At 41.4% G+C, this 27,981-nt stretch overlaps 1 protein-coding gene across 4 annotated transcripts in view; it reads right to left on the reverse strand.

Annotated features, from left to right (window-relative positions):
- Window positions 1-27,981, reverse strand: part of FRMD3 (FERM domain containing 3) — a 130,680-nt gene that overhangs the window by 52,727 nt on the left and 49,972 nt on the right. For all 4 annotated transcript variants that reach the window (XM_028748439.2, XM_028748438.2, XM_077936010.1 and 1 more), the window contains exons 2-4: window positions 23,537-23,641; window positions 10,673-10,715; window positions 653-731 (exon numbers count right to left, since the gene is read on the reverse strand). In XM_028748439.2, the coding sequence (XP_028604272.2) occupies window positions 653-731; window positions 10,673-10,715; window positions 23,537-23,641 (227 nt within the window). The remainder of the gene's footprint in view (window positions 1-652; window positions 732-10,672; window positions 10,716-23,536; window positions 23,642-27,981) is intronic.

Below are 27,981 nucleotides of genomic sequence, written 5' to 3' on the forward strand. Positions count from 1 at the left end.
TATGCACACTGGAACTGTCCAAACCCATAGCTCTGTTTGGAAACAGATGAATACCTCGAACTGTGAGTTGTATGCAACTATGTCATCCCCCCGATACAAGGGCTTCCACCTATGCAATGGGGCTTCCTTGCCCTCTCCTCTCTCTGCAGCCCCCCCCCATCTGCCCCAGAGAGTTGGGGGGAGCACACAGGGCACACAAGGAAAGGAGAGGAAGTCCCATGGCACAAGTGGGTGTCCTTGCCCCACCAGGATGAAACTATGAACATCTATGTGGGTGTGAAGCCTACTGAACCCAGTGGGACTTACACCTGAGTAAGTATGCCACAGATTAACCCTGCAGGAATTTCAAAAGCAGTGTATCCCAAGAGGCCTACTGGGCTAGAGGAGAAGAAAAGGAGCCCAGGAATCTAGCTTCACATCCCATTTTCTACCAGTGCCTCACCATCGCGTGCTTCATATAAACACCTTTACTCTGCTGCTAATCACCGGTGGCCCAATTTTAGCTCTCAGAAGCAGTTTTTAAAATTTCCAGCATATGAGTGGACAATTTTAGTTAGCTAAAATGTAGGTTAGCATATCATAGCTGATGATAGAGATAGCCATGCTCCCAAAATATTGACTAAATGAACAGACAGGGATAAAAAAAAATTACCTGGTGAGCTCTTCTTTAATCTTCAGTGGTTCATGTGGGTAGAATTTCACTCTAAAGCACATGGTATATGGTGGATGAGCTGAAACATTATAAAGAAAAAGCATGAGAAAAGCAGCATAAAACATGGCCTCTCTTGCACTGCAGGAAATCTCAGAATAGCTTGTGAGATGCAGTGCAGCAAATTAAGAAGAGAAACAAGCAAAAAGCGGATCTAATGTGTGATAAGGAAGATCCAAGCATAAGCACAATATAGTCAGTCTAAACTAGAGAGGTGTACCATGTCATTTTTTTAATTGAAGAAAGGAAGCCAGAGAAATTCCACCATAAAGATTTTTTTTAAAATCCTAATTATTGGTTGTATCTGGGCTGGACCAGGGGCTGTGCAATGATCCGTATATGGACAATGTGGTTTATAAACCATGTTCCTGTAGTCTGGAGACATTCAGCAGGCAGAAAGTTCTGTTTTGTTGTGCAGAGAAGGACAGAAGGCTAGGCTCTCAGTACTTAGACAGGCCTTGCCACTCCAGAGATTTCAGATGATATTGCTTAGGAATTACTTGGCCCAGCAGCCTGTAGCACCTTTAAATCCACACACCAGTTTTGCAACTATATCATGAGAGGAGGGGCACCAGCTCCTAGGGGCCAAGCCTTTTTGCACACACACACACCCCAATATTTTTGTGGCTTTGGTTGCCCCACCATGTACAAAAAGCGCAAAGGCGAATTGTGGAGCCGAGCATGGCATGGCTACAGTGGCCAGCTCCTTCTCCTCTTCCTGCTGCTGTGGACAGGACGGAGGGTCGAAGCAGCCTCCCACTGGTGGCAGTGCCAGGAGAAGGAGGAGGAAGCCACTGAAGACACATGGCTGCTGTGTTCAACTCCACCCCCAGCTCTGCGTGATGTCAGGACATTGACATCACATATGACATCATGCACACAACGTTGGCTCCTCCTAATCGCCCTCGCAAGCTGGCACCTCTGCCGATTTACCGTATTTTTCCGTCTCTAAGTCGCCCCCATGTATAAGATGCCCCCTATTTTGGGCGACTCAGATTTAAGAAAATAGGGGGAGATGTATCCGTGTATAAAACGCCCCCTAATTTTTAACATTAAGCAAAGCTACAGGGCACCAGGCAGAGGGCCTTCTCGGTAGTGGCGCCCGCCCTGTGGAACGCCCTCCCATCAGATGTCAAAGCGATAAATAACTACCTGACATTCAGAAGACATCTTAAGGCAGCCCTGTTCAGGGAAGTTTTTAATCTGTGATATTTTACTGTATCTTTGGTTTCTATGGAAGCCGCCCAGAGTGGCTGGGGAAACCCAGCCAGATGGGCGGGGTACAAATAATAAATTATTATTATTATTATTATTATTATTATTATTATTATTATTACATTATTTTTTAGGGGGGAACCCTAGTCTTATACACGGAAAAATACGGTACGTTATGTGTAGCGTAATCTAGACATGCAGGTAGAAAAGACATGGGAAATAAAAGACTGCTTGCATTATTTATTTATGTAATTGTCTTTAGTGGTGGAGAAGAATGTAGATTGCGATGGAATGAGAAATACAAGGTACTTTCTCAAGCGGCAATAAAATTACTATTTGGCCTCCATCCAGTGGAGTGGAGATATAGCAAGAGCCTCTCAGCACTGGTGTCACTGTGTCTTACTGGGAGGGGGAGGGGCAAGGTGGTGATGAGGTTGGAGTTGTGCAGACACACCTGTGGACCTCCCCCGACACCTCTGCCACTACACCCTTGCAGCCGCGTCCTCGCCAATGCCTCCCCTCCCCCACCTGGTAAGCAGCGGCTCCTGCTGTAATTTAAACGTGCATGTTTGTTCAGAAGCAAGTCTCTGAATGAACGGGCACTGAATAAACTAGCAGGACTGGCAACATTATGGGCGCCACATAATACCTGTTCCACATTTGCAAAAAATCAATCCTCTGCATGTTGACACCAAGCAGTGCCATTACTATAGTCTTTCCCGGCGCCTGCTAAAATCGCTTTTGTTTAGACAAGCCTGCCCAGATATGTAGACTGTTTATATGTGTTTTCTGTTTTTGGTTCATTCCTGATTCTTTAAAAAACATGTTAAATAGTTGTTTTGAACTTTTTTTTTACTGATAATTTTATTGCTTTATCCCCTTTGTAAACTGCTTTGAGGTTTTATTATATTTACTTGATCTTGGAAACTTGTGGCTTCTTGTTCCCAGAAACTGGTACAGTCTTATAATGTAATCCTAAGCAGGCATCCTCAAAAGTCTTGTTGCATTCAGTGGAGAAAATGTATGTAGGAGGACTGCAATTTTATGTCTACTTTATTCCATATAAGCCTCATTGAACGCAGTGGAGACTGAATAAGCATTCATAATAGGATTGTGCTATTAATTAGATATATTATCTCCCAAGCCATCCCTCACCATAATAAAACACAACATCCAGGCTCTTCTATAGGGGCAAAACTTCTTCCTTTATTCTTTTGTATTGTTATATTTCACTGCGATATGGCATCATATGCATTCAAGTTTAAGTATTTCTAAGAAGAAACTGTAAGACTTAAGTACATTGACAGTCCAACAATGATTGGGTGGGTCAATATGGCATCATTACACATAATTTAAAAACCAGTTAGGCAGCTCTTGTGAAACCAGCAATGTTTTTTTTATGAAGTTCTCAGTTTCATCTTTTGAGGACCTGACTTACTGTTATGAAGCAAATAATTGACAAATTGTAAAATGGACAATGGAGGAGGGTTAAGGGAAAACAGTGCAAAGCGGGGAAGCTGGGAAGCAGAGTGTGAAAGTCAGCCGCAAATGGATAAATAAGATGAAGGAAGCAAGTGGCTGAAGAAAGAAAGAACAATGTAATACATTCAGACTGTTGTGTAAATTTTAAATCATTTTGCTAGCTCAGTTCATTAGGTACAGAAATACTGTTATGTACTGAAGTTCTCACCCTGGGCCAGCAGGGGGATACTGTAAATAGTTATGCAAATAAGGGATAGAAAGTGACGTTCAGTGATTGGATAGTTTTAGAAAATTGTTGCAGTTACATTGTGCGGGAGCTCTATATAAGCAGGCTGGCTGAACCCTTCAGTTCAGTTCTGTTCTGGCCTGTGAATAAACAAGAGCTGTTTGAAGAATCGCTGTGTCGTCTGATATGTTCACCCACAACTTAACAAATACGACAGTATGTTTTGGATCACTGGTTTCCTTGGTATTGGCCAAGGATACCTCAATGTGTGAATATTCATGTTACTTGATCCTAAACCAGATCTAAGTCTATTAAAGTGTATGGAAAGACTCATCTGGTTTTAAGAACCAGCTCCGAAAAATCACGTTCTGCCAAGGGCGTTTATGGTTCACTTGTAAAGGGCAAGTGGCTATATTTTTGAATTGTTATAAACTACTGGGAGGAGAAAAGTTGGACAGATTAGTGGTATCAGGATCTTAGGTACAACAATCCTCTCTCTGACCCTGTATCCCTTTCAATAAACATTATCTGGACTTTGCAAACATGGCAGATCCTTTAACACTCAACACATGACATCAGAGTCACTCTGGCATATTTTTAATCTCTCTATTCTCACAGTAAGGATCACTTGCTCGGAAACTCCTTATACAGAAGGAAGGGAGGGGGAAGGGAAGGAGGGAGCGGGTGTTGATTTCCTTTCACATTTCTGGAGCTCTTTCCCACTGTCTGCATGTTAAATTGACTATAATCATTAACTTGTAATTAAAAAGCATAATAATATTTACTAGAACAAATACTCTCAGACATATCTTGTTGTATAGTAGCATCTCAGACACATTCAACAATATTTAGTATACTATGTTCCCAAGAAGGCATATATAGTGGCAACATTTTAGTATTTTAGAATATTTATGTTTCAGTTTGCTCTTTAGTTTACAGGTTTTCATTTGTTTTTGCCTATTTTCATTTTGGAAAATGCTGTCAATTGAACAGAAATTTAGTACCTAAGTCATAAGAGCCAGAGGAAAATAAACTGAAGCTGTACTCTATCATATCAACCCCTGGGGATTGTGGACCACATGATCATGTTCAGCATGGTAAGACCAGTGCAACAGGTAACATGATAGAGGTTTTATAGTTTTGTGCTAATTCAATGGATGATTTTTGTTTAATTTTGTTTTGTTTTTAAAAAACCTGGGACAGGTAAGGCCAAGCACACATCTGCTAGAATGAGGAAATGAGTTAATGAAGCTGTGTGGTGAAATTCTGCAGAAAGGCATTGTTGGGAAAGCCAGAGTTTCCATGGGATTCTCAGTTTTAGCAGATGAAAGAGAATACAGTGGTACCTCAGGTTAAGTACTTAATTTGTTCTTAACCTGAAGCACCACTTTAGCTAATGGGGCCTCCTGCTGCCGCTGCACCGCTGGAGCACGATTTCTGTTCTCATCCTGAAGCAAATTTCTTAACCTGAAGCACTATTTCTGGGTTAGCGGAGTCTGTAACCTGAAGCGTATGTAACCTGAAGCATATGTAACCTGAGGTACCACTGTATTTCTGGCATAGAAAAACCATCTTGAGGTGTAAGATTTATAGAAAAAAATAGTGGGAATACATAATGAATCATTGGGCTCATTTCAATCTCAGACCAAACTGCTGTAGACATACCAAATACAATATTATCTGCTTGTTCTGATTTTTGGAGTAGATCGCAATAAGCTAGTTGGACAAGGATATGATGGTTGTTCAATCATGGCAGGAAAAGAAGGCAGGACTCAAGCACAAATCAGGACACTCTGTCCTCAGGCAACCTTTGGCCACTGCTCATCCCATAGACTTAATCTAACTGTACATTATCTGAATAGTGTAATCATGTGTGTAATACACTTGGCACAATTAGAGCCAGTTTTTTTCCATTAGAGCATCTAAAGATGACATCCAAAACCTAACGTACCAATGAAATGTGAAACACAGTAGACTCAACGATACACAAGTATCCCTATGTTTGCATAAAGTTACCCAAGTGTTGTCTTGCATCTCAAACAATAAGCATGATCAAGCAATGCCAAGACAAGACAACTTTTGTACCACTTATTATGTGTATCATGGACATCAATTTGAATTGTTCATCTTGTGACCATAAGCAAATATTCTTCAGTGCTAGAACCAGACACCCAAGCTCTGTAATCTGTTCATTTAGATGTAAAAGAAATGAAAGTACATACACAAGAGTTTTTGGGAAGAATGGAACAGCACAGGGAAGCTAAAGAGGAGACATTTAGCACAATAACAGTGAAACTGACAGATGAAGTGAATGTAGAACTTAAAGCACTTGGACAAACCAAACAACAGAAAAAGCCATGCCAAATATCCCAGCCAATCCACAGAAGAGTTATACCTGTCCATCTACATTCCCTACCTGGATTCACTTATTACCTCACTGAGAACTTGTTTCAGTGATGAAATGATGAAAACCAACCAACTCGCAGTTTACTTCCATCTTACCTCTACCACACTGTAGAAAAAAACTTTCAAGCCCATGTCAATTTTAAAAAATTGAAAGCTTTGAGGATGAATCCGTTACTTGGCATGAGTTGTGGGCAAAAAAAGGCATACCAAAGATATTAAAATACTGCACTAAAAAGACCTATCAATTCCATTTGTCCATTGAACAACAGTAATGTAGGACCCTAAAACAAAACAAAACTAAAACTCTAAGGCTGAATTTCACACCTTTTACACAGAATATGCCTTGGCTTTGGTGAATGCCAGGCATAAGATCTGAAAGCAGTCAGGCTTTTTTGTTAATGTTTGCCCATCCATAACATAAAGGGAAATATAATACACTCTTTAAACAAAAACTGGAGTCTACAGGGGTCTTGACCAGAACAGGCAATAACCTTTTCTATAAATTTCTCACTGGGATAGCCTTTTCTCTATGGACACTCAACAAACACAAGCCATTATCGAACATAGCCTTGTCTTCATCCTCACCCTGCATAAAGTGCTAAAGGATCATTCAGTTGTGCGTGTTGTAACTAGGACGGAAAGTGCTGCAAGGATTGCCATTTTAATAGCAGGGGACAATAGCCCAATAGTTCAGTAGTTCTATTGCATATGTTTAGTGGACTTCATTATGAAGGTTCTGCAATTTTTAATGCGGCACTGTGGCACAAGCCTATGGAACAATAAACAAAGGTTAGTGACTCATGAGAAAAACAGCACTGGCCAGTAAATTACACACATGTGCACAATGCAACAGACCTATTGCCTAGCAGTCACTCAAAGAACTGAAAAGGAAAACTGGAACAGGAAAAGAAAAATAAGATGTCATTTTGGTTAAAGTATTCTCATGCAAAAGAAGCATAAATAATCAAGTTTATTGTAGCAGTGAGTCCTTCCTTTCAGAACAGCCTTTTTATCTGACAGATAAGGCCCAGCTGGTACACTGGAGGGCCCAAGATTTGTCACAGACTTTCCTGTCATCTGAGGAACAGCTCTTTTGCTGAAATGGATTCATAATCATAATCGTTTAAAAGGATTTTACACACCATGCCATGAATTCAGTACAGCATCTTTAAAGTGATGCTAATAACTCGCTGGCTTACGCACCAAGAGTATTCAAGGGACAAAGGGAAGGGAAAGATAAAAGCTTCCTATAAGATGCCGATGTCAGGGGCCCCTCCGCTCTGCCAAGAACTGGCATGGCTTAGTAGCCCCGGACGGAAGAGGAGGAAGACGAAGAAGCAGATGGAGGGCTGGGAGGACGGCACCCAAGGTGGGAGGATGAAGGAAGATATCAGAGAGGGGGAAGCAGATCTGCTAACTCTCTCCATCACCCCTTCTGTGGAGTGCAGAGCCTCATCAGGGAGAAAGGAGAACCCGATAATAAATGTTGGAAATGTAAAGAAACTGAAGGTACATTCTTTCACCTTTGGTGGACGTGCCCAAGGATTAAGGCTTTCTGGGAGATGATATATAATGAATTGAAAAAGGTATTTAAATATACCTTCCTTAAGAAACCAGAGGCCTTTCTCCTGGGCATAGTTGACCAATCGGTGTTAAAGAAGGATTGAACTTTCTTTATGTACGCTACAACAGCAGCAAGAATACTTATCACAAAGTATTGGAAGACACAAGATTTACCCACTCTGGAAGAATGGCAGATGAAGGTGATGGACTACATGGAATTGGCAGAAATGACTGGCAGGATCCGAGACCAGGGAGAAGAGTCAGTGGAAGAAGACTGGAAGAAATTTAAAGACTATTTACAGAGATAGTGTAAAATTAATGAATGTTAAAATGATGTTGGATTGAAATTAAGTGGTTTCTAGCGGTAATGGTATAAAAGAATATGAAAAAATGGTTTTTTATAAGTAAAAATTTAAGGGTATAATAATTTAAGTTCAAATGAAGAGGGAAAGAAACTGCTGAGCTAATAAATTGAATTAGAATACAAAAGAGGGAGGTATGAGGAGGTCCGAGAAACAAGTAAATGAAAAATAATGTGAAGAAAAGATTGATTGTTTTTAACTGTTTTTATTTTGTGCTTTTTCCTTTTTCTTTTTCTATTTTGTAATGCAAAAACCTTAATAAAAAATTTATTTAAAAAAAAAGAAAAGAAAAAGAAAGGAGAACTTCAGCCAGGGAGAGATGCTGAACCAAATGAGGGAGTGGCAGAACTGGAGGCAGAAAGGCAGGAAAAATTTATCTCCAAGAATCAGGCATCAACTTCGTAGGTGGGCTCAGACCCAGGGCAGACCCACAGGGTGAGCTCCTCCTGTCTCTTCTTTAAAAGCTTGCTGGAAGGGCTTTGTCAGCTATCAGGACATCTTTGTAATTTCCATTCAGTTATGAACCTCTTGTCTTGCTCTTATACCTTGGAGTCTTGACTTCTGGCCCTTGCACTTGCTGCTGAGCATGTACCACTATTACCCCAAATAAAGATCTCTTCCTTACTCTCAAGTAAGAGTCACTGCAATCGTATTTTGGGATGGTAGCCTGACAGCCATGCACAAACTGTTAACGGCAAGGAATCCCATGTACAAGGGCCCCACACATTAGAGGGGTTTGTAATATGTTCAATAGAATTGAATTGCCACTGAATATGAAAAAAGCTGGTTCAGGATATGAATTTGACCATCCCATAAAACCTGAATATTCTCTGACCCAGGGCCATTTTTCAGCCGGGTTCACCAGTACTTGGAAGGATACTCACTTTTCTGTTAAACTTTATGGGCTTCTGGTTCTATTATTCTCTTTGCCACAGATAGTGGCATTAATTTATCAGTTTGCTTATTTAACTTCACTCTTGCTTCCCCTTCTGAATGCTAAGAGCAGATTGCACATGTTTCTTTGTGGGGGGTCACCTAGAGACTGATAATATCTATTCACACTTAATTTCAACAAATTATAGCTAATCAAACAGAATTCATGAGAGCCACTAAAAGAAAGATCATCATACTGCACTAGGAGGCCATCAGGAAAATTGTGGGCAGACCCCCCGCCCCTCTGTATAATGGATATATGTGACACATTGACCTTCTTATGTTGTCTATGTCTCTTGTGCATCTTGTTTTAAAATTATGGGTTTATACCTTTACCTTTTTAAGGAAATGAGGAGACCATTGAAGACTCCTCTTGACAACTAAAAATATATAGTGCAATTCTATACAAGGCGGGTGGCGCTGTGGTCTAAACCACAGAGCCTTGGCCTTGCCGATCGGAAGGTCAGCGGTTCAAATCCCCGCAACGGGATGAGCTCCCGTTACGTGGTCCCTGGCACATCAAAGTCCAAGTAGATAAATAGGTACCACTCCGGTGGTAAGGTAAACGGTGTTTCCATGCGCTGCTCTGGTTTGCCAGAAGCGGCTTAGTCATGCTGGCCACATGACCCGGAAGCTGTACGTCGGCTCCCTCAGCCTGTAAAGTGAGATGAGCACCGCAACCCCAGAGTCGTCCGCAGCTGGACCTAACGTTCAGGGGTACCTTTACCTAACTGAGTATAAGTTTGCAGCCTCAATTTTATTCATTCAGATATACATGTCTAAATTCTGTCATACACTGCTAGCTGCTGAATCACTTATGCTTCTATTGAAAATGTACAATGCTACTAAAGGGACAGAACTTCCCTCCTTTTCATAAATTAACCATGTTGACAACAACCTACATAAGTAAAACAAGCAGCAGATCTCACTATCTAAAGTCAAGTCTTCAGATACTGCAAACTGAGCTTTCGTCTCAGGCATCATATCAAATCACTAGCAAATGACAGTAGTTGCAGCCATTTATGAAGGAAGGAAGGAAGGAAGGAAGGAAGGAAGGAAGGAAGGAAGGAAATATTTAAATAGAATCAGACAACTTTTATCCTTTACAACAGGCTTCCTCAAACTCGGCCCTCCAGATGTTTTTGGCCTACAACTCCCATGATCCCTAGCTAGCAGGACCAGTGGTCAGGGATTATGGGAATTGTAGTTTCAAAACATCTGGAGGGCCGAGTTTGAGGAAGCCTGCCTTACAATCTACAACACAATCCTATATACCTTCTCCGGCCTGCTGTCTTCCAGATGCTTTGGACTGGAACATAAGAGCCTGCTACATCAGGCAGCAGCCTGTCTAATCCCACATCCCATTCTCACAGTGGCCAATCAGATGCTTTTAGGAAACCACAACTTTGGGGCTATATCAGAAACTGCATAGCTCTTTCTTGAAACCGGGCAATATTTCCCAGTAAGTCCCTTTTAGGACTTGCATAAAGTTTGTGAATACCAAAACAAATGGGTAGGAATATGGCGCTCATTTCTTTATGTTACTCAACACTTCACAGCTCTCTCTGAATGAACTGAGTTATTGCTCAGGCGCTTCTTTGGATCTGGGTTCAAAATGAACCCAGTCACATGAAATGGCCCAAGAAATCAAGCAAGAATAAGTATAGCAGGTATAAAGAAACCATCTCATACAGTGGGGAAGGGGATAGAAACATGCTACTACATGGCACTTTTAAACTAGCCCGCCACATTTTAAACTGAGCTATCAACACTTACATTTCATTTGCTTGGAGATAGCCTTGTTGGGCTCCAGCCAGTGCTGAGGAAAAGAGAGGCAGAGATAAATGGTTAGAGCGTTGCAAAAGACATCACTTTTATTTACTGCCACAAGGTCATCATAAACTGACAAGCCGTTTTCATAACAGCTGTGATTTCTATTGTGTTTTGTGTCAAAGAGCTTCAAAGGGATGCTTATACTTGTGGAAGGATAGTGAAAAAGAATCAGTTGAACGTGAAAGCCATAGCTAATGCAGTAAGAGTATACACAATGGGCGTATTTATGTTTGTTCGAAGTCTGGACCTTGGGGACAGGAATGGGAAGAACTGAATCAACTATGAAGCAAGCAGGGGCTTCAGTAGTGGAACAGAAATTTATTTATAGGGTAGCATTCAACTAAGTTAGATAAACAAATTAGACCCATTTATATTAATGGACCTAACTTAGTCAATTCAATTATTCTACTCTGAGTAAATACCACCCACAACTTGTTAATACAGGGAGCTAGAGAAGGCTCCTTAGAACAAACTTAAACCTCTAGATATTATTTATTTCTTATACACCATTGCTTCCTCCAAGCAACTCTCGAATGGTTTACAGGTTCTTTTTCTCTCATTTTATCCTCAAAAAGAACCCTGTAAGAGAGGTTAGGATGAGAGCGAGAAACTACCGTATTTTTCCATGTATAAGACTAGGTTTTCCCCCCTAAATAACAATGTCAAAAATTAGGGGGCATCTTATACACAGATAGTGCTGGGGGTGGATTGCCGATTGGTGAGTCCCCCAAAATAGGGGTTGTCTGATACCTGGGGGCATCTTATAAACGAAAAATATAGTATATTTGCTAGGAAGTATCTCTACAGCAAATTGTTTTCTTAATTTGGAGACCCAAAAAATAGGGATCGTCTTATACACAGGGGTGTGTTATGCATGGAAAAATACGGTATATTATGATTTTATCATGTGAACCGCCCTGAGACCTATGGGTATAGGGCGGCATACAAATTTAATAAATAAACATAATAGAATAAAATAAATCAGCAGGAAACTAGGAAACCATTTTCCCATTTAAATTTGATGTCACTTCTAAATCCCCACTGTGAAAGTTAGTCAAGGCTGATTTATAGCAGTATTTTCAAAAGACAAATATTTAATGTAAAAGGTAAGCTGTGCTATATTTACACTGCATGAAAAAGAAATATAATTCTTATAATTGCTTATATATATATACTGCAAATTCCCACCATTATGCATTTCCAGAAAGTCAGACAGATTGTAAATTGTTCACAAAGGAAACAGAAGTTTTAGCATAAGCGTACAAACAAACAAATAAAAATTTGCTGATGGTAATAATGTTGGTGATTAGATTTCACAAAGCCATGTCTAAAGAGGTCTGCTTTCTGCTGAAAGCCAGGTAAAAAAAATAGCTGCCTCATACAACCACAGACATAATCAAATACGCCAGGCGTAGCTAATGCAATGCCCTCCAGATTTCTGGCCTACAGCTCCCATCAACCCCAGCCAGCAAGGCTAATAGTCAGCAACAGCAGGAACTGCAGACCATTCTGCAAAACACTGTGCATGTCAGGAGTGAGTCCAAAGGAATGTGAGCAAAGAACAATTTTTGCATGATTCACTTACAACATTTCTATTACATTTGTTACTGTTTTTCCCTCCCTCAAAGAAGCTTCAGGGCAGCATGGATGGTTCTCTTCTCATGTATTTTATCTAACCCTGTGAAATAGATTAGGATCCCCAACGTAATGTCATGATGCCCCCATCCCCAACCATCTCCCCAACCATCAAGGCCATCTGTCACTCCTACCCCCCCAAAAAAAAAACTTTATTGAAAAATTTAAAAACTGACACCAAAAACTCGTTTTAAAAAATCAAAACAAGATGGAGGGTGCCTTGAGCTCATTTGTTTTTTATAGATAAGATAAGATATAAGATAAGATATATAATAATACAATATAATATAATATAATATAATATAATATAATATAATATAATATAATATAATATAATATAAGAGAAATCTCTATGTGGGACAAGAAGCTACAGTTAGAACTAGATATGGAACAACTGACTGGTTCAAAATTGGGAAAGGAGTACGACAAGGCTGTATTTTGTCTCCCTGCTTATTTAATTTATATGCAGAATACATCATGCGAAAGGCTGGGCTGGATGAATCCCAAGCTGGAATTAAGATTGCTGGAAAAAATATCAACAACCTCAGATATGCAGATGACACAACCTTGATGGCAGAAAGTGAGGAGGAATTAAAGAACCTTTTAATGAGGTTGAAAGAGGAGAGCGCAAAATATGGTCTGAAGCTCAACATCAAAAAAACGAAGATCATGGCCACTGGTCCCATCACCTCCTGGCAAATAGAAGGGGAAGAAATGGAGGCAGTGACAGATTTTACTTTCTTGGGCTCCATGATCACTGCAGATGGTGACAGCAGCCACGAAATTAAAAGACGCCTGCTTCTTGGGAGAAGGGCAATGACAGGCCTAGACAGCATCTTGAGAAGTAGAGATGTCACCTTGCCAACAAAGGTCCGTTTAGTTAAAGCCATGGTTTTCCCAGTAGTGATGTATGGAAGTGAGAGCTGGACCATAAAGAAGGCTGATCGCCGAAGAATTGATGCTTTTGAATTATGGTGCTGGAGAAGACTCTTGAGAGTCCCATGGACTGCAAGAAGATCAAACGCATCCATTCTTAAGGAAATCAGCCCTGAGTACTCACTGGAAGGACAGATCGTGAAGCTGAGGCTCCAGTACTTTGGCCACCTCATGAGAAGAGAAGACTCCCTGGAGAAGACACTGATGCTGGGAAAGATAGAGGGCACAAGGAGAAGGGGGCGACAGAGGACGAGGTGGTTGGATAGTGTTTTCGAGGTTACCAGCTTGAGTTTGACCAAACTGCGGGAAGTAGCGGAGGACAGAGGTGCCTGGCGTGCTCTGGTCCATGGGGTCACGAAGAGTCGGACACGACTAAACGACTAAACAACAACAAAAATATAATATAATATAATATTTATACCCCACCCATCTAGCTGGGTTTCCCCAGCCACTCTGGGCGGCTTCCAACAGAATATTAAAATACAATAGTCTATTAAACATTAAAAGCTTCCCTAAACAGGGCTGCCTTCAGATGTCTTCTAAAAGTCTGGTAGTTGTTTTTCTCTTTGACATCTGGTGGGAAGCCACTACCAGGAAGGCCCTCTGCCTGGTTCCCTGTAGCTTGGTTTCTTGCAGCAAGGGAACCGCCAGAAGGCCCTTGGCACTGGACCTCAGTGTCCAGGCAGAACGATGGGGGTGGAGATGCTCCTTTTTACTTTGTGCAACGGCTATGCTCACTGGAAAGACCTCCAGCCATGACAGCCTCTTCCATTCTTTTCCACAAAGTGTTTCTGGTTGCCATGTAGACCCAGAGCCATCTTTCATAGGCTGGAAGAGGACAGGGCAGCTAAAACTGCCAGATGTGCCAGGAGGCAGTGAGAAGCTGGCAGGCATTTGGGTGTTTTTTTTGGGGGGGGGGAATATTTGGATATTTTGCCAGTTGGTTTTGAGGTGCATATGTGTGGTATTTATTTGTGTTTCTCTGAGCACCACCAGTTTTCCTTTTGCAAAATGCTTAGTTTGTTATGCACTGGTGGTGTAGCCTTATTGGAGTTCACCGATTGGGTCTGCGTTGCTCAGGGACAGGAGGAAGGAAGTCAAATGACACCGAGTTGGTTCAAAGAAAGAGTTTATTCTGCTCTCCGGATAGCAGAAGGCACTTGCGTGGTGAGTCCACAGCAAGTCCAAAGAAATGACAAGTTTCATGCAATATATATATCCTCCAGGCACCCTCTCCCTCCTTCCCCAGCCACGTCAGCTTGTACACGCAGGTTGACATCACAGGTGTTCCTGCTCCGGGACTCTTAACCATAAATGGGATTTCCTTCCTCTACTTCTGACCATAAAAGGATCTTCCTCTTCCTACTCTTATCTGGGAAGAGGTAATCATCTCCAGGAACACGCTCTGGCGTTTGTTCCCAGACTTGGGTTTGTGTGTCAGAGTGTGTCCAGGACGTAAGATAAAGCACAGACGTGTCTTCTCTCTGTCATGTTCTACTACTGGTACAGTGAAGGCCATAGTTGCTGTCACAACTGATAAAGGAGAGGGCTCTGAGCACTTGTCTATACAGCCGGGCTTTTGTTTATGCATTGAGCGCAGAGCTCAAGTAAATGGATTTTAGCTAAGGAAAAGGAGGGATTTTGGTGCAGTTTCAAACTGCCTGCACAGTCAGTTTTGGGTTTTGGAAACCCATTCCTTCAGTGGGAGGATAGTGGTTTGGTATTTGGAACTCAGACCCAACCTCTGCCTGGTACTGAATTTCATGGACAGGTTATTTGCATTTTGTGACTACTCGCTAGGCCATCACTTTGTCACTAGACAAGCTCCCCATGGCAAGCATTTTTGTGGCAGTGCACATAATAGCTTCACAAATGAACTCCCAGGCCAAAATAGTTAGGGATTTCTGGATTAGGCTTGTGACTGACCAAGATGGCCCAGCAAACTATGAGGCTTGGCATTGATTCGAAGCAGGGACTCCCTGTTCTAACACTCAACCACTGCAATCTGTCCTCTTTTGTTCTCAGCTTCTGGCAAAAGAGGTTACATTCATTTCACTTATTATTTATTACAACTGTCCCAGAGAAGCTGGAATTTTGCTTTCAGGGTATGTGATAAAAAGCTGGAATCTTTCTATCACTTCCACTTAATAATTCATTAAAATGCTTATTAATTCATTCCTATGAAGTTTCTCCTACTATCAATCGGCACTCATCTCTTCTTCAAATACAAATTTAGCAAAACTGAACAGGCAAATTAAATTATTAGAATTTAATTAAATTATAGCAACAAATGTAAAAGGTGAAAATGACTACCACTGACAGGGATCAGTACAGTACCTGCTATATTAACAAGCATGGAACCAAAACCGTCATATGCTGAAGTGATTTGAAAATGTCAGGTTTGCATCCTGGCTCAATTAATTAACCATGGTGTTTACGGTCAGAGTGGACAAAATCAAACGGCATAAATGCATTAAAAAGGTAAAGGTACCCCTGCCCGTACGGGCCAGTCTTGACAGACTCTAGGGTTGTGCGCCCATCTCACTCAAGAGGCCGGGGGCCAGCGCTGTCCGGAGACACTTCCGGGTCACGTGGCCAGCGTGACAAAGCTGCATCTGGCGAGCCAGAGCCACACACGGAAACGCCGTTTACCTTCCCGCTGGAGCAGTCCCTATTTATCTACTTGCACCCGGGGGTGCTTTCGAACTGCTAGGTTGGCAGGCGCTGGGACCGAGCAACGGGAGCGCACCCCGCCGCGGGGATTCGAACCGCCGACCTTTCGATCGGCAAGCCCTAGGCGCTGAGGCTTTTACCCACAGCGCCACCCGCGTCCCAATAAATGCATTATGATGAGCTAATTTCAATATCTGTGAAGGTGTCAAGACTGAAAATATTTAGAGAAGTATTTTTTAATTGCTAAAGCAATGTGACCTCTCTATCTTCTTTTGCTAGGGAGGCAACTGCACCTGCAATATGGTATCCCATTGCTTGCTGTGCGCTGACCTGTAATGTTCTTCACTTTCTAAGCACTGTATTAATCCTGGATCAGCATTTCGATGTCCCTGAGTCGCCATTTCCCAGGCCAGGTGCCCTCAGGATGATTATCTACAATGCTGAGTAGGCCTATATGTTATGCATGGCTCCCCGGCAAAAAAAGCGTACGTGTTGGAAAGGTCATTTCACAAAGCTCAAAATATATTTAAAGGGAGAAAAACCCAAGTATGATTTAACAACATTGTCAAATGGCCACTTCTCCGTATGTGCCTTTATATGCTATTTCGGCATCTAAATTAGTCATACTTTGGGTTGTTCCCGTCTCTTACATGCTTATAAGTGAAAATGATGCTGAAGAAATGCTACTTCAAATATTGTCCCTCAAATCATCATAAGGTCCCAATTTGATTTAGGATAGAAAATCTGCATCATCGTTGCCTCATCAGAAACAAATCGGGGGGGGGGGGGGGGATATACATGGATATTTTTGTGTCTGGTTACAGACTATTTACGTAGATTCCATCGGCATATAAGTGAAGATTACAATGATGTCCCTGATGTGCAGCACTGTGTACCTAATGTGGAATATCACCTGCCATTTTGCTATCTAGTCAGCCGGTTTGGGCAGAACCTTTTGGAAATCTTGAGTCTGCTTGAAAATTTACTTTCCTGAATCATTTTGTTTCACCTCCAGACTTTGCTACCTCACTAATTTACAGATCTCTTAAAGTAGCACCAGACCCCCTAAAATAGATCTTCTATTTGTTTCCCTGCTTTATCATCACTGTTTGTTTAATCCTGTCTTCTCACCTGTTATTATTCAAAAGAGGACCCATTTTAATATCCCATAATAGATAGGCTCATTTCAATTAAAATGTATTTGTTTTGTAGAAGTTGTTTCTTCCTAGTTTTTAGGGGCTAGCAGGGAGGCCGAACATGGCTTCATCTCACCTTTCACTAAGGAGGTATGGAGATATCTTACCACTGCTCCCTTAAGAGAATGGGGAGCGAGAATTTCCTAGCTGAACTGTAGTTGGATATAGAATCACAGAATCATAGAATTGTACAGTTGGAAGGTTTATCTTCCAAGTGTCATTTAGCCCAACTCCCTGCAATACAGGAATCTCAACTAAAGCATACAAGACAGATGGCCAGCCAACCTCTGCTTAAAAATCTCCAACGAGGGAGGGTCCACAACCTACCAAGAGATCATAGAATCATAGAGTTGGAATAGACCACAAGGGCCATCGAGTCCAACCCCCTGCCAAGCAGGAAACACCATCAGAGCACTCCTGACATATGGTTGTCAAGCCTCTGCTTAAAGATCTCCAAAGAAGGAGACTCCACCACACTCCTTGGCAGCAAATTCCACTGTCAAACAGCTCTTACTGTCAGGAAGTTCTTCCTAATGTTTAGGTGGAATCTTCTTTCTTGTAGTTTGGATCCATTGCTCCGTGTCCGCTTCTCTGGAGCAGCAGAAAACAACCTTTCTCCCTCCTCTATATAGATTCCATTCCACTGTCAAACAGCTCTTACTGTCAGAAAGTTATTCCTGATGTTTAGCACGATTTAGACAACTGGATTACTAGATACAGGATGAGTGAATTAAGATGCATAGTGGTTGGTTCAGCTGAACGCCTGTATGGTCTGTGGTGAAATCCAACAATGTCTGCCAGCAGAATAGCCACCCTTGGCAGAATAAACACTTCACTGTGTGGCCTTGGGCCCATAATCATGTTGGGAAAGAATCATTCTGCAAAGAAACAGTAAAGATGTTTATACCTTTAAGAACAGTTTCTGTATGCTCTGGGCAAATTGGGTACAGCTGGCCATGGCTACAAAAGGTGAAAAGCTGCAGTTTGAACTCTGCCTGCAGGAAAAACACCCACAAGCTTTGTTGTTTGTTGTTTTGAAATAAAACCTTTATTTAATTTGGTTTTACACCGGTCTCATGGAGTCATAGCTTCTGTTATCTGCCACCAGTGGAAAATTCTCCTCTAACAAATCAGCCTAACCTACAGGGTACAAGGGAAGTACAGAACTCTGTAAAAGCTTGCAGGAAATCCAGGTATACGGTTTCTGCTCAGTCGCCACATCTACAGTTTTGTTGACACCTCCAGAGAATTCTGCATTGTCAGTATGTACCAAATGTGCTTTGGCGTTATGCAAAAGGTGCTGTGCGGCATGAATCAGATCAAGATAACAAATATAGTAAAAAAAACCCTGCATTGCTTAACCTTTCATTCACGTTTCATTTTAAAAGATACAAGTTCTATATGAAATAAATTTCGAAGTGCCAGAATGTTGCAGTGCTGAATGATTTGTTTCAATATTCAGTTAAATAAAATGGGGTGGGGGTGGTTGTTTCAGGAAGGTTTGCAACAATGAGATAGATTTTTACGGCAGAAGTCTTAAGATTTGCTGGGATTAAATGGAATGACTTTTAAAATTATATTGTTCCTGTCATTTCATGCATTCAGAAAATTTGTTTGCTTTCTTTGTAAAGCTCTAAACATAGTTAAGAACCTAAATAGGTTACTCAGTGGCGTAACGTGGGGGGTGCAGGGGGGGCCGGCCGCACCGGGCGCAACATCTGGGGGTTAGGGTTAGGGGGCGCAAATCCACGGTTTAGGGGGCGCAAATCCACAGGTTGGGGGGCGCAAATTACTTGCCTTGCCCCGGGTGCTGACAACCCACGCTACGCCACTGAGGTTACTGAACATCTAAGAGTGCTACCCACCTCCAAATTAGAAAACACAAAATAAATTGAATTTTAAAATGTTCCCTAGACCCAGGAATGCGGAAATTATGCAGAAATACTAGCACTATTTTTCAGAAGCGAAACATGCTTTAAGCCATGAGAGGGTGCATTATAGAAGCAAGGAAATCCCAGTATACCAACTTAACAGCCATCATAATAGATTTGCCACTTGGTGGGAACTAAATATTTAAAAGCCTTGTTTATTACTGCCAGACTTACTTGAAATATTGCCAGCATTACTCACAGGCAATGCCACTCACAATTTGCTTTGCACTGTGCCCTTTCAACAGAAACACACACACACACACACGCTCAACTATAGCTCTCATCATCCCTGACCATTGGTCATGCTGGCTGTGGCTGATAGGACATGCAGTCCAACAGAACCTGCAAGGCCACTGGTTTCCCACCCCTAATTTAAACAGAGTCTTATAACCTCTTAGATATGATTAGATGTATTGTAGCATAGGCTGTCATGGACCAGAACCCACTTCCAATATATGTATCTGATGAAGGCTCTGGTCCACAAAAAAACTTGGCCTTTGTTTGGAAGACCATGTGACCTACTTTACAGAGGACACACCTCTATTTTAGAGCCAGCTGCTCCAAGTTCAGTTTCAGGACAAAGAATCATAAAAAGGAGACTAGGCCTTGAAGTTCCCCATCCACAGTTAGCATTTGGACAGCAGGCTGAACAGGCACAACACACACCTCCTGGTTGTAGTGTTTCCTGCTACAGTGAGATGCCTTGTATTTATGTTTAAACTACATGCCTTCTAAAGCAATGCTTTCTGAATTTGCATCTATACAAATAAATCAGCATATGCAAGTTTTATATCCGTCTGTGCCCTCTTTCTTCCTCCTTTTTGGTGACTTCTTTCATTCTTTCCTTCCTTTCTTCCTTTCTCTCCCCCTGCCTCTTTTTTGGGGAGGGACATGTGTAAATGGTTACCTTAACCACAGGACATTTTTTTAGATGTTTACTTTAAAAGTTTCTTTAGAATTGCTAAAGTCACCCTCAACTACTAACCAATCTGGCAAAGTGATGGCCCAAGCAAATACCCACTACAAGGGAAATTTGGGGTGAGGGAGACAGAGAATCTTCTACATGGTGCCCATTGTGATAGCCTACAATTCCAGGCAGCACTTCCTTTGTGGCTACAAATTTTAGGTGTTCTTTTCACTTGGGAAACCGGTAAAAGAAGCAAGATTGTTTGCTCATAGACAGAAATCCAGTATTCTCACTTCTGTTTTCTGCAGACTATTCTCCTTTCTTCCTTCTAGCTACTCTGCAGGAGTTTTCTGAAATTACTGGTTTGGGGAAATTGCACATGCTGTCATTTCATCCTTAACAGTGCCACAACTGCTGTGTAAAAGCAGATAACGCATCAGTTGACTACATAAATTCAAAAGCTATCCCTCCAAAAGGTTTGGTCCAGATGTGCATTAATATAGGTCACAAACAAATACTTTTCACATTGTAAGCTGTTTTGCAGTCAGCTGTGCAGGTGAGAAAGCAAGTTGTCCAAGTTATTACCAGTCAGTGCAACAGTGCAAAGGATTATTTTCCTGGACTCCTATGTGCATAATTCTGTAGTGGTTTCTGTCGATTTTACTTCAGACCAAGACATTATTTTGTATGACTTTCATAAGGGAAAAAGGACAAACTGTAAGAAAAAAGAGGTAAACTGGGCGAGAAATAAAGCTCTGACAGAAATCAATCCAAAAGAATAAATGTTGCCAATGATATAAAAATATTATTGGGAGGCAATGCTATCCAACCAAGTGTGCTTGTTAGCTCTTCCATTTGAAGATCCTTGACTTTTGTGGAATTCAGCAAACTACTAATGCACTCATAAACATGATGAGTCCTTTAATATGAGCAATAAATCTGAGTTTGAGCCACATGCTTCTGGAAGCAGAAGCAGCTGCACAGACTGCAATTAAGCAAACTCGGTTGTATGCAACACTCAGGCAGCAGAAATCAGAGGTGGTGGGGGGGCCGGCGGGGGCATCAAACTACTGAACCAGCAAAAAACTTTAGTAGCCTCAGGAGACACTACCAATGTGTTTAAAAATCTGTTTTTAAATTTGCCACTCATCTCAAGAATATCACCAGTTGCTTCTTTAAAAAGGTAAAGGTACCCCTGCCCGTACGGGCCAGTCTTGACAGACTCTGGGGTTGTGCGCCCATCTCACTTAAGAGGCCGGGGGCCAGCGCTGTCTGGAGACACTTCCGGGTCACGTGGCCAGCGTGACATCGCTGCTCTGGCGAGCCAGAGCCGCACACGGAAACGCCGTTTACCTTCCCGCTAGTAAGCGGTCCCTATTTATCTATTTGCACCCGAGGGTGCTTTCGAACTGCTAGGTTGGCAGGCGCTGGGACCGAGCAACGGGAGCGCACCCCGCCACGGGGATTTGAACCGCCGACCTTTCGATCAGCAAGCCCTAGGCGCTGAGGCTTTTACCCACAGCGCCACCCGCGTCCCCCTAGTTGCTTCTTTAGTGATCATTTAAAGGAAGGCAAGAGATATGAGTCTTTGTCACCTAAAGCAGGCAAGTACATCTCCACATATTATTTATAATGTTTATTGGCACGGGGGCCTCTAAAGCATCTTGACAAGCATATTGCTTTCAACCCAATATGCATAGCCATTGCCATAGCTCAATGGATTTTTGTCTTTTTAAAAAACAGAACAATGCATTCCTAATGCTATCTTTATTCATCTATTTACAGATTTATATCCCACTTTCATCATGTCGGTCTCAAAGCTGCTTACAGCAGTAAAATATACAATTCCCAAGAGTAGTTAATATAGTGTTCAACATACAATGGGAATTTAAGCGCATAATGTATGCAAAACCAAGTGACAAAGTCCACACGTGGAAACCTCTTAAGTTCATTTCCCAAGGAGGGAGGTAAAAAGTGTTTCCACTAGCAGTGTTATGGTTTGAGGTAGACAGATGTAATGGACATCAAAACCCCATACAGAAGATTTAAAAATTGACTTTTGCAAAATCACTAAAAATTGAAGTGATTTTATTTCTTCATTTAAATCGAATAGGATGTTAAGCATGAGAAGATGGAGTTTTTCTATTGCTATTTCAAATCCTTAGCAGGAAGGGCGCATCAACTTCTGTGATGCACAACAGTAACACTCAGTTAGAATTTCCCCACTCACACAGTATAAAACTAAATGTTTGCCTATTAATACACAATATTAATAGTCATTTACTGAGGTCACTGGTAAACATCTCTCATTGTTATAATTTTAAACTAGGAGGCTTCCTTCGCTTGAAGATTTATAGTTTTGAAAAAGGCTTTGAAAGCTTTTCTAAGGATTCTATTGTTTGCAAGTTGAAGACTTGCAACAGCCACTTGCCAGCCGCATCTTCCAGCCTTATTGTTCCTGTGATTTATTTGCAGCCACAAATCTTGCATTACATTTACAAGCTTCTAGGATGCAGCTTCTCAGAACACAACTTATATATTCATAACCCCACTATTATAATCTAAGAAGATTAACCCAGAGCAGTGGGGAGGGAATGATTTGATTTAAAATGTGGAGCGATATGCAAAACTTAAATTCTTTAATTCACTAATTCTTTGAATGTCTATTTTTAAACCATTATCTTAGTTTCAAAGGTACCCAAATACCAATGTGGCTCCAACGGTATGAACTATAGTGAAAACAACAATAAGAAGACTCCTATATTTATATAGGAGGCTGGATTTAGATCTGATGAGGCCCTGAGCTACTGAAGGTAATGGGGCCCTTTATATATCCAGCTGTCCTTTGTCAACAACAAATTGTCACTGTTTTTTGTGTTGAATATATGCTATATGGTAATTTATGGACCTAATAGGTATCTAAAGCCATTTGCACATAACAAAATATGTATTTTATCAAAGTAATTGTTGAACTGAAATACAATTAAGAAGAAGTATATTAATAGTGAAATGGGGGGGGGGGGGGCAAGAGAGTGGGGCCCTAAGCTATAGCTTGTTTTGCTTATACGTAAATCCGGCACTGTTTATATATGTTCCAGACCATGAAAAGGCTAGCATCAAAACACTGCGGTACAACGTGGAAGTGGATCTTCAGCTTCTACAGTTGTGGCTCCCTGGTCATGCTATAAAAACAGGGAAGAGATACAGCTAGGCTACACATTATAGCCACCACAGGGATACTGATCCCCATGGCAACTGTAGTATGTATCTCAGCTCAGAGACTGGCAGGGTCCTAACCATCCCACACAGGAGAACTCTTGCACTTGTCCTAGTATATTGCAGATTGCTCATCAACTCAATAAATGGGGATTTAACACTTACCCCTGACCCTTACGACATCACAATTTGAGGAATCTATACTAGGGCAATGAAAATGAGAAGAAATTATTGGTTCTGCTTGCCAGCTTAGAAGTTTTACAGACCTGACACAAATTGACAAATGCACTCTGTTCAGAGTTCATATACATACCCGCTGTTTTTCAGGATCCACATAGCGAATGCCAAAGTAGTCTTTCTCCAGCAAACTGTAATGATTGCAAACATGATCTATGAGAAACTGGCCTTTGGTCTCTCTCTGAAAAGGAAAAAGGACATATATATATAGTAAGGGTATAGGTTATTTCTACATAATTATTATGCCTAGCTTTTGAAATTAATGTTTAAACACACTTTATATATTAATTATGTTGCTTCATGAAGTGGGGATTCTATTCCATTAGAAATATCTATTCTCCCCTTCAATCAGCACCACAGTTTCACCAGTCTAAAGTCCTTCTCAGGCATGACAAAGTTTTAAGAGTGAATGGAGTGTACGGCTGGGCACACTGATTCTGCCCCTTCCACCTCCCATCTTGTTGGGTTCAGACACAAGGTCTGAAAGGGGCTTGAATGTGTGTTTGCTTAAGATCATAAGAATGCGAATAGCCTGCTGCATCCACCATTGTGAAAAACATTTTAGCAAAGTGTCCAATTATTAAATTAGCTAAGAAGCTAAAAAGTCCTAGAAGGAAAGTATCATTTTTAGCCAAACATTTTACAAGCACAACACCTGGAAACGGCATTTCTATTACAAAAAATAGATAAGCATGAAGCCAAGAACAACAGCGTTCAAGGATTTACTCTCTAATCCATTCATTTTATTGGATTATCAATCTTCCTGATCCCTATACACAGAGTACTTGAGTTAATTAGTACCCGATCAAAGGCTGAATAATGCAATCATTTTATTCAAACCAACACCAAAGCTCTTCTTCTAAACCAAAAGCTAGGTACATGAGCAACAGATAAGTTTGAACAAAAGATACGATGACTGAGATGCAAGTTTGTTAGTATCACTCATTTTGAGAATCTCATTCAGTGGAAATGTAGTTGGTATATACAGTAACAAGTACCAGGATCTATAAGCAGCTAGGGAGAAATGCAATCAGATAGCTCCTTTGCGCTCAAGCACAGGGGTAGCCAACGTGGTGCCCTTCGGATCATCTTGTTGAACCATCAGCCGCAGACGGCCAATGGTCTATTGGAACTATAGTCCAATATAATAATAATAATAATAATAATAATAATAATAATAATAATAATAATATAATATTATTTGTACCCCGCCCACCTGGCTGGGTTTCCCCAGCCACTCTGGGCATCTTCCACAGGGACCAAACATGCACTAAAATGTCACACATTAAAAACTTCCCTGAACAGGGCTGCCTTAAGATGTCTTCTGAATGTCAGGTAGTTGTTTATCTCTTTGACATCTGATGGGAGGGTGTTCCACAGGGCGGGCGCCACTACCGAGAAGGCCCTCTGCCTGGTTCCCTGTAGCTTTGCTTCTCGCAATGAGGGAACCACCAGAAGGCCCTCGGCGCTGGACCTCAGCGTCCAGGCAGAACGATGGGGGTGGAGACCAATAGGCCAATGCAGCTATAGTCCAACAACATCAGGAGGACAACATACTGGCTGCCCCTGCTCAAGTACGCATTTGAAGAGCTATATGAGCTTTGGCGTTTAACCCATGTCTTGTTGCTTGTGGCAGGCAACTGAGTGCCCCAATTCCTCAGCAGCAGAGTTGTGATCAGGCCATACAGTACTGCCCTGTGATGCACTGCTATGTGAGCTGCCTGTCTGGTACTCTGTCAGTCACAAGAGATGATAATGACAGACAAGGATCACTAGCAGCAGCCACAGTATACGGATGGTGAGGAGGCAAAGAAGCAGAGTGAAGCAAAGACTGGAAGACTTTCCCCCACAAAGTCATAGCCACATCCAAGCTACTTAGTAGATGTTCAAACTCTCTTGGTAAGGTACTCTATGTACATCTTTCTTAACTTAGGGAAGCTCCCCATGGCAGCAGTTGTTGTTTTTTTAATATGTCTAAAATTAGCAGCCTTATACCTGGTGTTGCTCTGAAATTATAAGAAAGAAACAAAGAAAACTGTGCAATTTTGAAATCGGTAGTTAAAATCAGTGCAGTTTTAAAAGGTTCAGTCTACCACCTTGGTTCAAAATGGTACATGATTAAAAACTGCTCCTTGATCTTAGGCATTACCATGCAAAATGGTGTCCAAATGTGTAGCAAAAAGGCAATCAAGAAACTTTCCCAAACACACAATAGACTAGCTGAAACAGTACACAGTGTTGGCCAGCAATTCTAAGGAACCAAAAATATTTTTTTTTAAATTGAGATTTAGAAAGAAATACTGCACTCTGTTAGTTTTATGGCTGTGCACAGTCCAACCCCCAGACCCAGGGATCCAGCCTGACCCAGGGAACTCCTGACCCACAATCCAGCCCCAAACCACCACAGGAACCCTCATCTCAAATTGGGTGGAAATATCTCAAAAAGCATCCAAATGCCAAGAACACAGAGAAACAACTTTCCAGAATATATAGTAGATACATGTAGGTATGTATATCCTGCATCTACATCAGCTCTCAATAGACTCCATCTCAGGTTATTAACCAGATCCATACTTGATTAGCTTCTGTAATGCTGCAGCCTCAGAACATTTGAGAACCTTAGCTCTAAAGCAAAAATCACCAATATTGAGCCACAGGTAGGGAGTAAAAGTAAGAAATGTTTTCTTCTTTGGATAACTATTATTAAATTTCTTCTCTCTCTTTTGTTAGAAAATGTTGAGAGATAAAAGTTTTTAATCTGCTTTATGGAAACTGTTATTCAGAGTCACCTTTACGTCCATTACAATATGAAGTCATTTCTTTTGCGTTTACATTTACATTAGTTCAGTTTAGGATTGAAATACAGCATGCTTCCAAGCAAGCATAATTAAAGGGTGAGCTGAAATATATTTTCCCAGAGGTTCATAAGCACACAGGCAATTTCAGTTATAGATCACCATTTCAAGTAATGCTAATAGATGACCCCTGACATCTGCTCCTCACCAATTTCCTGTGAGATACATGTTTAGACATGGGAGCAGTAGAGGCAGGCGGGTTAATTGCATTTCTTGAATAATCTCACTGAGTCAGTTGAGTGAGACTATTCCTAAGTGAATAATTCCATAAAACCAAGCCATTGGTGCCCTTCAGTTTCTATGGCCACCAGGTCACTGACTAAATCCTGCTTTCAAGCCAGAAGTTTGCTTGAACTTTCAGAGCTTGCTTTGAACTTTCAAAGCTTGCTTTGGGGAAAAAAACCATGATTTTGCACAAGAGAAAACTTTTACAAACTTAGAGTCTCTTCATAAAATCCCTTCTATACATTTCTTTTGGTTCCCCTAGATCAGAAGTAAAGGAACCTCTGGCCCTTCAGATGTTACTGAACTCCATCAGTCTCAACCCACACAGCTTATGGACAGAAATGACCGGATTTGTTATCCATCAAAATCTGGAGGGCCTCAAGTTCCTCATCTCGCCCCGGATATTGTAGTAAACAGCCCAACCTTGAAATGCTGCTTAGTGAATTTAATGCCAAAGAAAACAAAATCTTTTTGTCCCATGGCAGTGAATGGGTAGGAGCTTTTCACAGATGTAAAGGTGGGACTATTGAGAGCTGCTTGGCATGGTAAACCTGTTTATTTTGGGGGGGGGGGCATACAGTTTTTACTCCTGGCATAAATGAAAAGATGCTCCTCATGTCACATAGGACCTATGTTCAGCTCATTTGTGTATTGTCTTCTTCACCCACTTGCAGGCAATTTAATGTTGCTAACTTAAAAAAAAAAGAAATGGCTGTGTGTTTGTTCTAAAGTGTCATCACTCATGAGGCAGCTTGGAAAAAATATGGATTATTTTTCCTAATGCGTCATTCCTCGGGAGACTGCTCTGAAAGTGTATGAAGTATATACAGTTTCTTCCCACAAAAAAATGCCTCATCTCATAGATTTGCATCTACAAATGAACAATAATTCCTTTATTTCCCATGTTGGAGTTGAGCTGTACAATTTTAAAGGAAAGCTTCCAATTCAGAAAATACATTTTTAAATCATCCAGCTAGGGCTGGGAACCCTTGTCCAAAACCCTGGAGAGATGCTGTCAGTGGTGTAGATGACAGTGAGAGAGAAGAAGCAAGAGACTGACTCCGTAGAAGGCAGTTTCCTACATTCCTTTAAAATGCAAGAGGGAGAGGCGTGAAAGTAAAGAGAGCCTTCCTCACTAAACCAAGAAGGGAAGTAGAACTCTTAACAGTTCTAATTCAAATCCAGTCCGAATGAAGCTCTTCATTATAATGCAGTGTGCACAAAACCCAGTCCACTCAAAACGGATGATATAGTTAGCTCAGCAGCAAAAAGTATCTTTAGTTGAGCTTCTTCATCATCTGAACATATGCCGATAAAGTGCATATCAATCTACTCAGAAGAAAGTCCCCGTCAGGAGTGCGTGCAGGAGCCAGGCCCTGTGACCAGTAGGGCTTCACAGGACTGGGGGCCTTCCTAAGTTTGTTCTGGAGAGGCAAGGCGC

This window comes from Podarcis muralis, chromosome 11 (assembly GCF_964188315.1).
Source record: "Podarcis muralis chromosome 11, rPodMur119.hap1.1, whole genome shotgun sequence".
Classification (NCBI taxonomy): Eukaryota; Metazoa; Chordata; class Lepidosauria; order Squamata; family Lacertidae; genus Podarcis; species Podarcis muralis.